Raw genomic sequence first — 19,480 nt, forward strand, 5'->3', positions numbered from 1 at the left:
GACTCACGAAGCTCCCAGAACAGTGGAGTCCTAGTTACGCCACTCCGCGCGGCGGCCTCCGGCCGGACGGACGACTCAAGGCCGACGACAAAGCGCCGCGGAAGGAGGTAGTGTGAGGAAGAGGGTAGTGCGGGTAGTGAGGCCAGGCCGCTAATCCGCCGAGGAATGCGCTGCGTGAAAGGGCCGCGCCCCGCCGTGACCACACTAAGATTACTTTCACTTGCCACTGTCCTCTGGCGAAGCGATCGCTGCGCGGGGTGAGAGGAGATGTCTCCCCCCCCCCCCCCAACCACCAAATTAAAGATTGCGAGTAAGGCTGAGAATAAAGTGATTTGTTCATGTTAGTATATACTTTTTGCAGTAAAAAATTGTAACACAAATGTTTATTTTTTTTTTTACTTCGTTGCGGGTTTGTTGGGGGGGGGGGGGGGGGGGGGGGGCGGTTGCGACGACCCTTGTAACCGGGCCAGGCGCGCGTGGCATGTCTTACTTCAGTGGACGGCGCGTGACGCCAGTGGCCGTGCAGGGCCGCCAGCCAGCTCCGAGACCTGGCATCGCGGTCTGTTCTATCGCGTTCGTAACAGTATTTACAAAATGAATAAATAATAATGCAATATATCGTGTTGTAAGAATGCACTGAGTTTAGTAATCACATCATATCTGGAGTTAAAACTGTCATAGTATAAGTTACATTAGTTGTAAATGCATTATATAACTATTTAAAAAAAAATGCAGTTATATTTTTTTTAGTATGTTGCATAATTAACAGGTATGAACTAGTATTTAAAAAAAAATTATTATATGTTTACTGAAATCACTGCCACTTTTAGGGCTGACGTATTTGATCTCTATTAATCGACCTCCAAATTATAAGGCACATTATATATGATTTCGAGGTCCCGTAGGGAAGTCTGGAAACTAGCCAGCTAATTGTAAAAAAAAAAAAAAAACACCATGCAAATAATCTTTTTCAATGACAGAATTGTATGACTGGTTTTTGTTCGTGTTAGAGTGGCTTATGATTATTGGGCTCTGCCTGGAACTGCAGCGTAGTTTTTTGTCGATGAAATCTTTGCATTTGATGTGGGCGACATTCCGCCCCCTCCAGCCATCTGTCCGCCGCCACTCCGCCACTCCGCCACTCCGCTCTGCGACTAATGCATCTGCGGTGAAAGCAGCGGACCCTCCCCCCTGTATCCTCTCATAAATAACTCGATGATATTTTGAAGCGGGGCGGCGGTGGGCGGCTCCACAAGACATGGCAGGTGGTTCTCCCCACCCCCTTCTCCCTTCACTACCCTCCCCTTCCCTCCCCTCCCCCCACCCCGTGCAGGGGCGCGCGTGCGCAGCGCAGCCAGAGGACAGCCATTGCCAACAGTCTGCAGTCTTCTGGACTTGGAGGCCGTCACGCAGTTCAAGAACACGCTCATGTACTTGCGTCCCCGCCCTTGTGTACTAGAGAAGTTCGGACTTGATCATTTTGGCCTTTACTCGACTATTACTGCATCATTCTAAGCGTAGCAAAGAAAGTAGTACGTTTTTACACTCGATTACAAACTCACAAATTAAGTTTCTACGATTGTTATATGAACATTTAGGGTTATTTGTTGAAACTTCCTAATAAACCGTTAAAATTATTTGATGAGTGTTTTGACTTGAAATAGGTTAAAAAAAATACCTTTTCAAAATAGAGATGTTTCGTCAGTTGAAAGTATGCGAGAAGTACGTAGATGGTTTGACTTGCTTCACTTCCAGTTCGGACAGCCGTCGTGATGTCATTACAGAAGGCCCGGCGCACCCTGAAGATGGCGGCTGCAACGCGCGCCGACACAGTCGCGGCGCAGTCCCAGATAGACCCCGGGCCAGCCATCGCCGTGAGTCGGGAGAAGTGACATGGAGAGCCCGGTAGTGCTCCTCGCCGCATGTATGCGGCAGTCACTTGTTCCTGTCCTCTAAGGGTCACGGGTTTCTTTCTAGTTGTGTTTGAAATACAGGCTTATTTCACAATGTTTCAAAAAGTGATTTCTTCTCCAAAGCGTATTTAAAAAATAAATTAAGCAATTACTATGCAGGGCCGTTGAGAGGTTGGGTCAAAAGGGGTGGGGGGCCGCATAATCTCCGGGGCATGAGTTTACTCCGAGAGCAGGACGAAATCACAAGTATATTGCGAGTATACTTAATTCCAAACCTACAAGTTATGCAATACATTCAGGACATTTTCTAAGTGTATGTTTCCTTCTGTTAAGTTTCTCCCTTACATTCAAACAATTCTGGTAAATAAATGGCCGATATGGGTTTTTGAGTTAGGTGACCCAGAGATGGCCCGGGTTCTGCAGTTGGCCCGCAGATAATTTGTCATATTTGTACTGCCTCTAATCGCCACGTGGTGGTGTCGCGATCTACGCAGAGAAACGAGTAATCAAGTTTCTCGGTTCAACGGCCGCCATGTTGTGAGCCATTAGAGTTGCGTTGTTCAGGCAAGCCACGCTTGTTATTTTCAAAGCGAGCTTGAACATTAAATAAAACTAGTTATTCGTAACACATTTATTCATGTTATATATTTTCTGAAAGATCTCTTAATTTTTTTTACATGTAAACATATAACACGTGTAAGTTTTATTTTTTTTTTCTCTATGATACCAAAATACTGTTAACGTTCTCGTGTCTTATATTCCTAAAGAGTCCCTAGTGAGCCACCTTCGGAACCTTGTTTGAATTTTGTTAAATTATTGGAATAATATCATTACAGAGAGCCGTACAGTGTAAATATGAATCATAATCGTATTTAGTGAGTTAGTTAAACTCGTCATATCTCTAAATCAATATATATACATATATATGTATATATATGTATGTATGTGTATATATGTTTTGAAGTTACAAGGTACGGTCATGTTAATAAATGATTATTTCAGTATTGGTTTACAACAGTTTGTCAATTTTCAATCATGTTTATGTTATAATTCGGTGGTATCCCATTAAGTAATATATATGGACAGTGTCGGTAAATGCGCTGCCATCACACACAGCTTCCCAGGAGGACCCTGCGGGATCATCTCTCGTCAGGCAGTCGTCAGACGTTCGTTATGTTGACCAGGAGCTAGCACTGTGCAAGCGGATACTCAGACTATCTGATGTAGAAATGCTGCTCACTCCTAATGTCTTAAAAATATCTGTGTTCAATTTTGGCCAGCTTAGTGGATAAAACATCAATATAATCCCAACTCAGCATCAATTGAGAAAAAAATGGTTTAGCTTTTTTTTTTTTTTGCAAAGGAACTTAACAGTATCTAAAAGGAAGTCACAAAATTTGATTTGTAGGTTAGTTGAGAAGCGAAAAAGACTTTTACTTCATAAAGCACGAACTGTTTTAGTTGGGGGGGGGGGGGGAAGGGGGGGGGGGCTAGATTTGTACATAATGTAGCTAATGAAGTCGCGAAATTTGGGTACAATATTAGCCTATGTAAATTAATTCGATTATGTTGTGCCTCCTGTCATCCAGTACAGCGAAAATCGTTTGAAACCAGATGGAACGAAAATTTACCTACAAAAAATCGGGTTTTCAAGACTCTAAAAGGCACGATGAATTCCCATACTTTTGTCAGATGGGTTAAGCACTATTCAAAATACAAGACTCCTAGACCTGTGTTCTTTAATTTTTAAGGATCTCTATACAGGCATAGTTATTGCTGCAGAAGCACATGAGATAACCTTATGTTATTCGCCCAGAAACATAACACACGAAGCGCCCAATACATCTTTTCAGAAGAAAAAGCAGTCTGAAGGTTCCTGGTACTGCTACCTATGAGAAACTAGCAGAGTTGAAGACATGAGACTTTGATATCTCTGTTTGCAGTACGTGTACGAAGCTTGTGAAGGTATTGCTCGTAGATGTTGTGTCAAGATTCGCACTGAATAGGAGCTATTTAGATACTTATCACTTATTTATAATGTCTACCATCCGTGTCATAACTAGAAAATGAGTTTTGATATTATTGTTCATGATTATTTATTTTTTCAATATTGATTAATACATTTTATATCCATCGATCATACTGGACAAGAATAGATAACAATTTATTTGGTATTTTGTAGTGGTATTTCTATACTTTTAATTTTAAATGTCTGCAAAAAGTAAGGGCCACCTTAGGTACCCGGGTTCCAAAGATGGCCCATTTGCTGGTTCTTATATTTTGAATTTTTTTCAGCTGTGAGGACTAATACGCGGCTTTAATATTTGTTATTGTAGGGAATGAACAAAAGATCATAATTATGTAATGAGGAAATTATTAATTATTAATAATAAAATAATAAAATTATTGGAACCTTAGATATGGTCACCTTTGGGTCACCTACCTATTTCAAGAGCATCGTCTGATAATATTCAACTATAGCTTGTAAGAAATGCAACAGAAATACGCCATCTTGATTGCACGTTTTTTTTCGACACAACTTTTAATAATTTTTAATATTAAAATTTTTGCCATGTTTGACCATAGGAAATAATTAATGGAATGTCATGTAATTATTGATGGCCGATTGCTACAAATAAAATGATAAATAATGTATCTATGCAACTGTAATAAAACTATCAATAGTCACTTTTATGTTCTTAGAAAAATCAAATTGGGGTAAATTTTATGTAGGTATACCAAAAATTATAATAATCGATAGCTAATGTTAATAAGCTAGATAGTACCAATCTTTAACAGAGGGCGTCATTTGCTCTGTACTGGGATCTAAGCGTGAGACAGACTACAATAGTTTCACAGTACCGGCGGATGGATACAGGTCTGTGGGCCTGCGTCAGTGTCCAGTTCACATAGGCGGAAGGATGCACAGTTAAGTGGACTTTCAAGAACTTTAGTTAAAGTGAATCAACTCTATCCGCGCAAGAATACTGGTTATTTTTTAAGGCTTACACTTTATGCGACTGCCAGAAATATATGTTTACATAATTGCTCATCGAGTTATGAGAGGCATGGTTCCTGATTTCACCTCCCGCCATCTCTGTGGCTGCAATCACAATGGCTAGATCAAAATATCGCTTTGTTGTAAACGTGCTGTTTCTAACCGCGCGCGCCAGCACATTCGCAATGCATATAAGACAGCCATCAATGTTTACAACTTTGTTTTCGTGGACATGTTTGAAAAAAAAATTCGTTTAGTCAAAATTTAAATTTGTTTGGAAAAATAACGGCTGTACAAACGCGTTAAAAGATTTTGCAGACTAATTTAGTGTACAAAAACTGAAAAAATACACGAATAATAATTGTATTGCCATTGCTGATTTGAGAACTATAATTATAAAAGCAAAATTCGGCTGTTCACTTCAGTAACTTTGCGCCCGCGACGCGATGGAAATATAAAAATTTTTCTAGTTGGAAAGTCAGTCGCGTCCGCAAATTTCGTCGCCCTAACGTTACAGATGTGTCGAACGTGATTGGTTATAAATAATTGTATTCTTTTCGCGCCCGTAGCGTTGTGATTGCAGCGCGAGGGGTTGGCTCCCCTGCGCTCCTTCTGACCCCTTCGCCGGACGGTGGCGCCACGCAGTGACGGCGGCCAATGGCGGAACTACGCCGTCTGTGCGCGCCGTGGTACCGCTGTCCGCCTCGCTCACTGCTGTTCGTTGTGGCGTGCCCTGTACTGCTACTGGGGTGGTTTCGTCTGGCAAACAGTTGCGCATGCACTTTTTATTTATAGATTGAAAATTGAAACCAAAAGGGTTGCGCTTGTTTGAACATTATTTTAGACTTTTAGTCAAGCTACAAAACAAATATTGTTCTTTTTTTCCCCTCACAAAACTTTTGCCAGATAATAAACGCAAGCCGTAAACTTTCAGCGGACAAGCCCCCGACAGGCAGCTTGCCTACTAACTGCTTCCAGGCTAGTTGGGTTTGAGTTCAGTGAGCTGGTGGAACCCACACTACCGCACATTTGCGCACACTACACACTACCAAACATTACTCACTACCTCACACTACACACTACCGCTAACTTGCGCACACTACACACTACCTTACATTAAACACTACCTCACACTACACACTACCTCACACTACACGCTACCTCAGACTTCTCACGATCTCAGATGTTTCACTACCTCACACACTACTCACACTACACACTACTCACACTACACACTACCGATAACTTGAACACACTACACACTACCTCACACAACACACTACCTCACAACACACTAACTCACACTACACACTACCTCACACAACACACTAACTTACACAACACACTAACTCACACTACACACTACCTCACACTACACGCTACCTCACACTACACGCTACCTCACACTACACGCTACCTCACACTACTTACTACCTCAGACTTCTTACTATATCAGATGTTTCACTACCTCACACACACTAATCACACTACACACTACTCACTACACACACTACTCACTACCTCACACTACTCACTACCTCACACTACTCACTACCTCACACTACTCACTACCTCACACTACTCACTACCTCACACTACTCACTACCTCACACTACTCACTACCTCACACTACTCACTACCTCACACTACTCACTACCTCACACTACTCACTACCTCACACTACTCACTACCTCACACTACACACACTACTCACACTACACACACTACACACTACTGCACACTACTCACTACCTCAGGCTTCTCACTACCTCACGCTACACAGTACCTCACATTACCTAATACCTCACACTACTCACTACCTCACACTACTCACTACCTCACACTACTCACTACCTCACACTACTCACTACCTCACACTACTCACTACCTCACATTACACACTACCGCGCACTACACACTCATATAACTTTATATTTATGAAAGTTTTAAAGTTTTAAAATTAAAAAAAATATATATTTAATACTTTTAGATAACTTTTAGTATACGTCCCCATAATTTTCTATAATTCATGCTCTATCGTACTTGTTCATACTTTCCGATAGTTTTCTGTATACGCCGTGGCCTTGCCTAGCACGCATGTATCAATATAAATATATGAAGTTTTTAAATAATGTATTTACATTATGTTAGTGTATAGGTGGCCTCGCTCACGAGGCAGTGTCGTGACTCGATCCCAGAACCTCGGCATCTCTTGAACATAGGAGCACTGAGTCGATACCTAAGAGTTTTGGAGCGCACGTGTGACGTAAAGATCCAGATTTAACTTAGATTCAAGTCTATGGTTTTCAAAAATGTCTTAAAGTCCTGCAACAAACAAATTATTTTGTGAAGTATTAATTTATATTTATATAGGTAATTCGTGAGACATTAATATTGGAATGCAGTCTATTTTCTGATTGTGTTGTATTTTGCTGGAATGTTATATTATTAGAATTACATTTTTATTTTATTTAGAAAAACGTATCTGAAGAATTTAACATCACTTGGTAGCTCTCAGTATAAAAAGTTGTTCCTTTTCCCAAATTTGTCTGGTATAATCAAGATTCATACAACTATGCCTTTATTGTGTTAAGTGACGAAAGTAACTCAGTATCGACTATAATCCTTGGTGAGAATAATTGCCGTATACTTAACATTTTAGCGTTACATTAAATGTTATATGTGATTTGTAATGTGTAGTCCAGAAAATTAAAATTTAACAAGAAATTAGTAAGATGGTTATTCTGGAGGCTAAATTAGAGCGACATTATCTTTTGACGAAGGCATGGCTGATCGTTCGTCGGCTGATTATTTTTAAGTAATGATTGGCTGATTGTGATCCGCCGTATTGCCGTCCAGCTCGGCTGTCTTGTCGGTTTGGGCGGCCGGAGCTCGCGATAAACAGGATGGCTTCGCGTCTGGATTCTTATGAATTCTGAACTTAAATTCACTACCTCTGGCTCCTGAAAAGGTTCTGGCCCAACTGGGATACTCCCGGCCTAATTAAAACAATTTTTTTTTTTCGTAATTGTAAATGTGCCGTTGGCCGGTGGGTTTTCTTGGTATTTTTATTTGGTATTTAATGTTGTTAGCACTAATGCATGTCGTCGACGTTTCAACTCACTGTGGTACCGTTCAACAGTATCGGTGAGACGTTATAAATATAAATCTGAAATTATTCACTCCTTAAATCGGACCCGGCCTATCTCGGGCCGCGGCCTGCCGTCTGAAGATGCTCATGGCTTCACCGCCCAAACCAACCATTACTGAGGCTTTCACGGATGGGCGCGGCCATGCAGAGCTGGAAGTCTAAATACGTGCAGGAACACAAGTGCAGGCCGTTGTACGCACATTTCCGCGTATGGCGCCTGTACCGACAACTTCCACTTCAGCATACCCTTCTGTCAACCAGCTTTAATGGGCTCATTCAATTTTTACACAATCTAGTCCTGCTGTCAAATATCACTTACTATCCGTCGTCATAATGTCATATTTTCACAACGAAAGTATGCTGATAAATAGCAATTATATGTCTCCTGGGCTTAAGAATACACTTTTATTTTATTTTTCTATTCGCGTGTTGTTTGGACTGAGAAAGAGCTATATTTAAAGGTAATTCCCCAGCCCACAGCACAACGGCGCCACTGCTTGATAGGGCGATTACACTGCCATTTCGTGTTGGGCAGTCCTACTAACTTAAAAGTGCACAATTTTTTTGTTATGGCTTTATATTCAATGGTAATAGTCTACTGTGTATTTTTTGGAACTTTTGGTTAACTTCTTCCAAACTGGGGACGTTTTCCAACAGCCACAGGTACCTACGTAAATGAAAACGTTGGTCTGGCTGAACTAAAACTTTGGACAAAGGTTCATATAACTCTCGCTTAAATGCGCAATTTCAGGGTATTGCTGATATCTTACCATTGAAAGAAAAGTATGTGACTAATTATAAATATTTACACTAAAGAAATATACTCACTAAATGGTCAAGTGCGTAATTTAATTCACAATAAAACTGTTTAAGAGTGGTATTTTTTTTAATTGGTTATTCGTAGGCCTTTTTAAAAATCTTTTTGTATATATTCAATACCTGTCTGATTTTATAAAATGCTTTTGCCCGCAACTTCGTCTGCGTGGACTTCCGGTTTGGACCCAGAGGGGAATAAATCAAAAAGGAAAACGAATTCTATAAAAAAGATAGTGACAGTTTTTTGTACAGCATTTTTGCGCTTTATTGACATGGTAGAATCACGGAATTTATATGCTTTCTCTTCCTTAATTTAATATAATATATTTCTTAGACACCGTTATATGATTTATTATTTCCCGGCAGTATGTATAAGTTTTGTGCACTAGATACTCTTGAACAACCAAGATAGAGCTGACCATGCAAGAAGCATGGAGTGCCTAAATGAATTCCTGCAACTTTCAATGTTTGGCCCTGGGACTTATTGTCATCGCAAATGCTAACTTTAGCAGGTGTTGCAGCCTATTAAATTGTAATGGCCAGTTATTGGGAATTATTGGAATGCGGGTAATTAACTCGCTCTCTCCTTTAGCTACTCCGGTGAGAATATGTTTCTCTCCAGCTCTTGTGATGCACAACTTGGTACCGTTGCACAATCTCGGTGCATCAAGGTTACGCAAAACCGGGACGCTCCAGTGGGAAGGCGGGAAACCTCTAGGCAAGACGTAACTGACTCACGAGAAGATAGCGCGTTTCAAATTCAAACTAATGCCAACTATTGAGGAAATTGAAAACTGAACTGTTATTAGCGTCTTAGTTCGCTAGCCGCCGCGAGCTTCACTAAGCGGACGGGTCTTGCCAAGAAGAAGGAGGATAAGAAGTTGCCAGACCTTACTAATGACCGTGTGGCGGACATAGAGAAACAATCACTATTTGTATTGCACTTGGTTCAACAATTTTGACATGAAAAGGTAATTACACAACTACGCTCCAGATCTATCCACAGGAACCGTGCATTTTTTCCTGGATAAAATGTAGCCTATGTAACTTTCCGGCCCATAAACTATCTCTATGCCTCTATGCAAAAAAACATCATGTCGATCCGTTGCTCCGTTGTTGCGTGAAAGAAGGAAAAACAGATAATCACACGTTTGCATTTACTATATAAATATAAGTAGGGATTATGGCTAGTGATGAGTAGGGATTTTTGTTTGATAAAAAACTAACCTTTAAGTCATATTCTGCAATAAAGCAAAAATTGCCAAATTTAGACTCTTTTGGCGTCGAGGTAGAGACATAATGTTCTTGTATTTTGATGTGTAGTTTTTTAATTTGTATTATAGTTGCCAATGAAGGGTCGTGGCGTGGATTAATCCTGGGCGGGGCTCACGTCTGCGAGCGGTGGAGCCAATCGGCGCTGTCTCCCGAACCCTCGCTCGCCGTATCTCATGTCGGGGTGTCCGTAGGTCACGAAATTCACGAAAAAGTAACGAAACTAAAAGTCTGGTCACACAAGTCACGATAAAGTCACGAAATTAATAGTAAAGGTGCTGGAAGCCGTTAAAACTTAAATTTACAGCACTGTTATTTTGTTTATTTTGACGCTTCACTGCAATTTATAGTCTTAAAATTAAATGGAATGTTCTCGAAAACCACGTATAAATTATCGCTGAAAAGATATTAGCTTTAAAATATTAATATCGTCACGCTCCTACGAATTGTAGATGTATTCTGTACTATCTTAAATTTTTCTTATTATTATGTAAAAAAATCCCCAGATATAAAAAAAAAAGATGTTAGAAAATTTATTGAATGGTTTTGAAAAAGTCCCGAAATTGATCTACCAGTTATTTTGAGACAGCTTGGATTTACAGTTCACTGCCTTTCCAGTGAAGGTGATAGCTACCCTCTGCTCTCCCTTTACCTTTACTAGACGGCGAATACGCGGCCACGGAATGTCTTTCCCCCATTCTCTCCGACCGTATTTCGCATGCATCAGTCCTCTTCCATGTCTGTTCTCGCCCCTAATCATTTGTCTTTACCGTTCGCAACCGTACCTTCCCCCCCGTTCACGGTCCTCCGGGTCTTTTTTTTTTCCACTTTCTACTGCTCCCTCCCTTTCGACCACTCACCCTTTCTCTCTTCCTTCAGTCCTCCCACGCCCGCAGGAATCCATTATTCCTTTCTTCCCTTCCAGAAAATTGCGATCGAAAGCTAAAGTGCGCGCCGGCCAAATGATGCAAAGCAGTTGGTCTGGGAGGGCTGGGGAGGGGGTGGTCGTGCGCGCGTGTGCTGAGCTGGAAGAGGCGGCCTTCTGGCGAACAATCAAATCACTCTGTCGCGACTGAATGAAGGCCAATCGTCCCGCTGCGCCGCGGAGAGGGGATACAACCCACGGCTGGAGCTGTCTCCATGTCGCTCCTCCAGGCGATGCTAACACTGCACAGCACATTTCTGTCTCTTGAATGCGGCGGGTATGCATGGTCCTAACAATCCGAATTTTAATGTAAAGGATACAAACAACTGTGCATTAATGCGAAGCACAATCATATATATATATATATATTTATATTTTTATATATACATATATATACATATATACATATATACATATATACATATATACATATATATAGTCTTTTCCAGCTTATCACAATCAATGATGCATCGTTTCGGTTGATATGTGTTTTTATAATTATGTGTACTATAATGTACTCGCCTATCTGTTATCTTACCAGATCGATGGATGAAACAGGGTAAAGAGCGAAATATCAGGGAAATTTGCTAAGTAAGTGTGTGACAACCTTTGCAGTTTGATTGGGCGTTGGATTGGTGTCGTTTGAGTACTTTTCTTGCTGCAAGAAGAACAGTGGTATATCGAGAGGATTATGCAGCACATTTATTTCTATTTTCGCCCTCTAGTGCTCAGTTATCGATTTCTTCCGTGCCTTTGTAGTTCCCTGATGTAAATTTATCTTTAAAAATGAATTGATGGTACCAACCATGGTAATTGGACTCTGTAAAATTGCTGCTGTGTTAAACAATATGTTCATAAAAGCATGTCCCACTTATAATGTTTAATAGCATCAACTGTAAACGTTGTAGAGGTTGGTTCAAAGTCAAAAAGAGTAACTCAAAATGTTTTATATAAGCGCATGCGCGAATACTGCTTTGTTGTTTTCTCGATTGCAACGAGGAAGAATGGCTCTTTCCCCAATTAGCACAGGGTGAACCTGTAAACTTTATTTGGCAACATAATATAGCTCCTCCCCATTGGAATCTCTTTGTACGAGAGTGGTTGAATGTCGATGTCCCTGACCGTTGAATTGGTCGTAATGGTCGAGGCGACAGAGCTCTTTTTCGCTGTCCCCCCCCCCCCCCTTCCGCTACTCGCACACCGTCATGCCTCGGGCTATTGCCACCTTAAGCGCCTGGGAATACTGGGCTTACATATGCCGCCGGGAGGAGTGGCATGAATAAGCATCGCTGTTCTGGGTGTTTCGGGCGTCGGGTTTTCCCGGGATGACGCGACACGTCACAGCCGCTCTCGTCCCTTCGAGAAGGACGTCACGGGTATATAAGCGACGACGCTGGCCTCCGTGGGAGTTTCGAGCGAGTTCCGAGCGAAGAGCGAAGATCGGACCTGCGGAGAGAGTCTCCCTCTCGTTGAGTGATACTGGCGGTACCCGTGAGATCAGCAAGTGGCACTTGCTGAACGAACCGGACCTATCGGGAGGCGATACCTGCGAGTGAAGGCCTGGCGAGCCAGTCGGGTGCGACGAGCGATAGTTGGGGACTGTACTGCGGCGCGGTATGGGTGAGTGTGCGAAGGAAGCGGACAGAGGCGGACAGAAGAGCGAGCCACTGTCGAGCCAAGCTTCTGTGGAATTTTTTAATGTTTCAATTATCAGAGTAAGACTTATTGTTGTGGACAGAGACCTTGAGTGCATTAATTAGTATATTAGTAATAGTATTGGTTCATGATAGAAAATGAAATGCTTATGCTGTAAAATGTTCTCAGCGCATTACTTAATATGTTTACATACCCGAAGATACAAATTTCGACCGCGGATTTTGACCGTAGTAATATACCTATGTGATGAAATTTTACTTCAGTCAATCAGTAGTATTAGTTATAGTAGTATATATTAGTAATAAACGAAACTATACTAATTAATTGGGCTATCCCTTATGAACCAAGTAGTTCTCCTCACATTATACTCGTATCATTATCATGTTTTTTTAAAGGAGGAAAGCAGAGATGTAAACCACATTGGTGGATCAAAGAATTGTATTTTTCCGGGATATGGCTTACGAAACCATCGAATGTACTCCAAAGATTTTTACACGTATGATGCTTGTGGATTTCGAGTTCTTAAATTTTTTTAAGTTTTAGGATAGAAAACCGTGTTATTTAAATGTGAGAGGTGATAACAGTTAAAGAAATATTTGCTAAAACAATAATATTCCCAGCAAATGGTGTCTCGTTTACAAGTATGCAGTATATTTTTTGTGTATCGAAACAGTATATATCTAACATTGTTCAGGAAGTTTGTGATGCAATCATAGACGCACTTCAAGAGTTTTTACAAGGAAGCAATAATGTACGTTAATTTCTTTGGCCAAATATAGGTATTGATTTCCATGTTTTCGATAATGTTAATTTACATCGCCGCCATCTTGTTTTCAATACTTGTTACTAGGAGCACTAGTGTCATGTAGTACATATGTCATCTGCTAGAGTATTTTGTCATTATATTAGTTTAGTTCTTAGCCACTAGAGTGCAGTATTATTTATTAACATATTAACAGACAGTTACCTCTCACGGTATCCGCCATCTTGAAATTTGGACGCCATCGTAGATGAAAATTATCCAGGGAGGGACATTAGTAAATTTACGGATGTCGTCGTCAAATTACGGGTATTTAATTCACTGACTTCGAACATGAACGCAAAACAATCGTATTGCAATGTTAAAAATACGTTCAGCATTTTTAAGTTTTTCAGAAATACAATTCTTCTTCCTGTATGTGCAAGCTCGCCCTGTCCGCGGAAAACAGCGCTCGGAAGACTAACCCGGCGTAGTTCTGCAACTGCCAACAACTCTTTGGGTTATTTGAGGTTAAAAAAATCCTTACATTCACGGCGGTATTTAAGAGATTGGTCCCCTGAATCTATAAATGATTTCATCTTAAATTAAAAAGTTTAACAACTAAGTTTCAAGTTTATATTTTAAGTTCTAGCTTGTATTGGCAGCATGTAATCGTATAGTATACAGTTTTGAATCAACTGTTTGTATGTAATCGTTTATAAATCAATAAAAATTGGTTATTTCCAATATAAAAAAAACAAAGTAAGAATTTAATAAAACAAAATTTTGATTTAATAATAAATGATATCCTAAAATGAATAGTTTTACAAAGATAGATTCAAAACTGTTTACTACATGATTTAATCTTCTTTGCTAATACTAGGACTGTACTATAAATTGGCCTTTAAATTTCTTAAAGCCATTAAATAAGCAATGATTCAATTGATATGTTTTTTTTTTCAAACCATTTCACCGTTCCTACATTATGAAAAAAAAATTTTAAAGTTATGTGAAAAATACGAAGTTATGGAATGAAAGCAACAATGCGGCGGCCTACAGGACCAAGGACCAAGGACCAAGGACCAAGGACCAAGGACCAAGGACCAAGGACCAAGGACCAACGACCAACGACCAACGACCAACGACCATTGACCGCATGTGGCTTCGTCCGGGAGATGCGCCCTTTTTTTCCTTTGAAGGGACAAGGATTAAATTGTCCGTTCGATCAACTGGGGGCGGTTGTGGGTCCTAAGGAAAACAGTAGTCCACGTTCTTAGGATCGCGTGGTGGGTTGGAGGGGTAAAGAAAGGTCGGGGAATTGGATTCGTCCGGTGTCCGCCATAAAATCTGACTGTGTAATACGAGACTCGGCACTATAAACAGCGTATCTTTTCCGTGCGTGGGGATGAAGACTCCTGTGCTACTCTGCCACTCTCCGTTCTAGGAATTGATCATTCATGCTGTTACACTTGCATGCACAACGCGTGAGATAAATGGAAAAATAAAATAATATTGTTTCCATTCTACATCTAAAATTCAACATGAAACCTGTGAGACTATGAAATGGGTTCTTCTGAAGCTGTTCTAACTGCTGCTTATAGTAACACCTCTCCTTGAAGACAGTGACGAGAGTAGTATATAAAAGGAGCTCACTGCTACTGGTTTCTTGGTTTGGTAGTGGTGGTGGTGGTGGTGGTGGTGATGTCCACCATCTTGGAATAATTTGACTTTTTCCACAATTTTGGATTTCGCCATATTGAAATCGATTGCCCCACTCACATAAGATAGACCCTTTTGCTACGGTAGAACATTCCGCCATGTTGAAATTATGACGCAATGTCCGCCATTTTAACTATTACGTAGCAAAATTTCCGCCATCTTTGTTTCCGCTGTTTGTTCCTATGTTGCGACTTTGTGCACATAAGGTCGATGTTCGATTGCGTTCCAGTGCTGTTATGACTCTTATCGACTAATTAAAATTATTATTTTTTATAAAATACATTGGAAGCTAGGTAATTCGAACCACGACAGCTCGGACCTCTGGGTTGGTTGGAAAACATACGCCTTTGACCACCCGGTCTTACTGTATATTGTGTTGTCGAGATTATCTATTAGTATCATCGTTGATTTCCTCTGTCGCTGTGTTGTCCAATGTTGTTTATATGATTACTGTTCTTTTACAAACTCTTTTATTACTGTTCTTTTACTTACCCACTAAAAATGTAATAGCAGATGATTTCAGTAATGAACGCTGCTTCTACAGTGTCTAGTCAAATTACTTTTCTGTGTAAAATAAACGCGACATTTGTCACATATAAATGTCCCACGATTATAGTTCCTTCGGCAGCCATGGTTTTCATATCTTCCTGCATTTTGTCGATATTTAAAACTTTTGTCACAGTACCTACACAGATGAATCGTCGGTAGATTCTGGGTCATCATAGGCTCGGAAAGTACGGTACTTCCAATGTACACTGCTGGAGTCTCAATCCAATGATGTCCGGACTGTCGCATGAGCTGGAGATTTCACACTTGATGATGACAGAACATTTGTATGGGATGACGAAGAAGCTGAGCTAATGATGGCTGATGCAAGAGCTGGAAATTTCTCACAAATTGTTTTATTCACTCAGGCTGATGTAAAATTGCTAATATCGATGTCTCTTCTGCTGTCGGTATGTATGCATTGAAGACAAGGCAACAGGTACAACCAACATTAATCTCTCTGGATCTGTAGGCTCTGATACCATCAGGACATCTGGAGCTAACCTCGACGTTGTCATTAGGATCTGCGTCATCGATGTCGCTGACATCAGGGTCCCCGGGTCCTTCCACCAAAATCTCTGCAGTTGTTGGGCTCTCCGCCATCGCAATCTCCGCTGCTGTCGACATAATAGACATCAGGTCCTCGTTAAAGATGTTAAAAATTTTCACATGAATACCGGACTTAAATGTCAGACGTGCCAGCATTCTTGTCCTGGTGTCGTACCGCCTGGTTAGAGATGTATTTGTGTTAGTGACGCCTTCTGGAGCTTCTAGCAAGGTGCGCAGTCTGAGCTCGCCCGTCCACTCTCGTTATCACTCCAGCCCTCCTTGGCCGGTGTCGTACCGCCTGGTCAGGACTGTATTTGTGTTAGTGCACCTCACTGGAGCTTTTAGCATGGCGCGCAGTCTTCATGTTGTGCATAAAACATTGAGTACTTGCAAGGTTCTGTACTGGGTTTTCCATGCCTAGAATTATGTTGAAAACGCGCGTTTAAACATTTTCACCCTTAAATAATGCGAAATACTACTCATTTTCTCTCAGTGTTACCTTAAATGCTGTTCGTAAACAGACTTAATTCTAAAGCAGTTTTTTAATCGCGTGGTTTCTTCTTAAGCTCTACCAACCATGTGTGTGCTCAGGTAAGGCGGCGCTGGAGACCGAGGATATTCGTGGATTCGTTTTGCGATGGACTACAATCCAAATGCATGACCTCTTGTTCAGCTTCTGGTGAGGTGAAGTGGCGAGTCAGTGAGGAGGGCGGTGTTGGCTTGTCGCAGGAGCTGATCCCCGACAAGGGCAGCCTGCTGTCGGCCGCCGCCAGCTCCAGGTCGTCTGCGTCGCTGCCCGTCGACCTCGTCGCAGGTGAGTGCACGAAGCTCTGCCGAGGTGTGGCATCTGACCAAGGGCGATTTCAGAGACGGGACTGCAAAATCAACCAGGCACATGCGTATGTGGAGGGAGGAAACACCCTCAGGGTGGGCCCGTACTGTGAACGGCCGTGGCCCGAGGCGGCTCCAGCGTGTATGCTATAATGCACCCCCTCATCTTCACAACCAGCCACCACTTAGCACCGCATTACAGCCCCGAGCCCTGACGGTGTCTGGTGTCACACCCCGTCACCCCCTCATCCAAGAAAAGCCAAATAGCTAGACTAACACCCTCTCCGCGGAGCGATTAATAATTCCCCCCCCCCCCCCCCCACTCCCCTGAAAACTGCGAAGGAGTATACGGCACAAGGAGGCGGTGGTCCGGCGCCGTGGCGACACACGTGATGTGGACTGTGTCGTCAGCCAAGCAGCTCGTCCGAGTCAGTAGGGGCTGTAGGTTGCGTCACTAACCAGGGAAGCCTTCTTTTCACAGACGAGAGAGCCAAACGTCTGATCGTGCATCTTCGGTTTTTTTTTTGGTTCATTGTAACTAATGGTCAATTAGGTTAGGTTAGCTACATTATAAATACTTTAAAACATTGTGGACGGTTGATTTGGTTATGATAGCTACATTAAAGATACTGTGAAATGAGATAGAACGGGGAAAAAAAGCGAGCATGAACTTCGGGGAACTTCAGGTGTGGCTCTCTCGTCTTTGAAATGAAGGCTTTCCCACTAACCATGCCAGGCAGGTTGAAACCGAAAATTATTGCCGAGGTTCCATCACATAATTGCCACGCGTATTATGTTCCAAAGCATGATACTCATTTCATCCCGTCATTATTAAAAAAACGAACGCTTCGGCAAACATTTATTTGTATCTAACTGATTTTACACTTCTTACAGCGGAATTTCCTGTATTTTCTAACTGTGTGAGTAGGTGATGTAATGTTGGAACATAAAGTATTACACATGAAACATAAAAAAAACCGGAAATTGATTGACTACTTCACTCGCTAAAACGCATTTAAGCCACTTTCACTTAATCGTAGTCTATTGCTAAATTTATGCTATGTTGAAAAAAAAAATGGTTATGTGTCACTCAAAAGTTTCTTTAAAGCAGAAGGCTGAGTTATAAAATAGTATTTTTGTCAAACTTTTAACAAGGAACATTGAGAGTGTGATAGGACATTTTCGAGATGCTTGTGCAATTTGGGCCAAAACCACGTGACTATCAACTGCTTGAATTAATTTAACACTTTCACTATCTTTCCTTTCGCTGTATTGCTTGATATTTTCGCACTCATTATTTGGTTTGATTAGGGGTGGGCACAACTTGGGAAATTCACTTTGGGATGATACCAGTATATTAGTAGTATTCGAGAAGATGTAACAGGTAGTGTGCGAGAGGGTGTAACATGTAGTATTCGAGAGGGTGTGTAACATGTAGTATTCGAGAGGGTGTGTAACATGTAGTATTCGAGACGGTGTGTAACATGTAGTATTCGAGACGGTGTGTGACATGTAGTGTTCGAGAGAGTGTAACGTGTAGTGTTCGAGACGGTGTGTAATATGTAGTGTTCGAGAGGGTGTAACATGTAGTGTTCGAGAGGGTGTAACATGTAGTGTTCGAGAGGGTGTAACATGTAGTGTTCGAGAGGGTGTGTAACATGTAGTATTTAAGACGGTGTGTAACATGTAGTATTCGATACGGTGTGTAACATGTAGTATTCGAGACGGTGTGTAACATGTAGTGTTCGAGAGAGTGTAACATGTAGTGTTCGAGAGAGTGTAACGTGTAGTGTTCGAGACGGTGTGTAACATGTAGTATTCGAGAGGGTGTAACATGTAGTGTTCGAGAGGGTGTAACATGTAGTGTTCGAGAGGGTGTAACATGTAGTGTTCGAGACGGTGTGTAACATTTAGTGTTCGAGACGGTGTGTAACATGTAGTATTCGAGACAGTGTGTAACATGTAGTATTCGAGACGGTGTGTAACATGTAGTGTTCGAGAGAGTGTAACGTGTAGTGTTGGAGACGGTGTGTAACATGTAGTGTTCGAGAGGGTGTAACATGTAGTGTTCGAGAGGGTGTAACATGTAGTGTTAGAGAGGGTGTAACATGTAGTATTCGAGAGGGTGTGTAATATGTAGTATTCGAGACGGTGTGTAACATGTAGTATTCAAGACGGTGTGTAACATGTAGTGTTCGAGAGAGCGTAACGTGTAGTGTTCGAGACGGTGTGTAACACGTAGTGTTCGAGAGGGTGTAACATGTAGTGTTCAAGAGGGTGTAACATGTTGCGTTCGAGAGGGTGTAACATGAAGTGTTCGAGAGGGTGTAACATGTAGTGTTCGAGAGGGTATAGCATGTAGTGT

General features: G+C 41.5%; 1 protein-coding gene across 7 annotated transcripts in view; it reads left to right on the forward strand.

Moving 5' to 3' along the window:
- Positions 1-19,480, forward strand: part of LOC134541511 (S phase cyclin A-associated protein in the endoplasmic reticulum) — a 236,805-nt gene that overhangs the window by 62,862 nt on the left and 154,463 nt on the right. For all 7 annotated transcript variants that reach the window (XR_010076648.1, XM_063385011.1, XM_063385018.1 and 4 more), the window contains one exon: positions 17,014-17,098. Coding sequence is in view for 6 of the 7 variants with exons in the window: in XM_063385011.1 (XP_063241081.1) it covers positions 17,014-17,098 (85 nt within the window). In the remaining variant the exon portion in view is untranslated. The remainder of the gene's footprint in view (positions 1-17,013; positions 17,099-19,480) is intronic.

Source organism: Bacillus rossius (assembly GCF_032445375.1).
Source record: "Bacillus rossius redtenbacheri isolate Brsri chromosome 4 unlocalized genomic scaffold, Brsri_v3 Brsri_v3_scf4_1, whole genome shotgun sequence".
Classification (NCBI taxonomy): Eukaryota; Metazoa; Arthropoda; class Insecta; order Phasmatodea; family Bacillidae; genus Bacillus; species Bacillus rossius.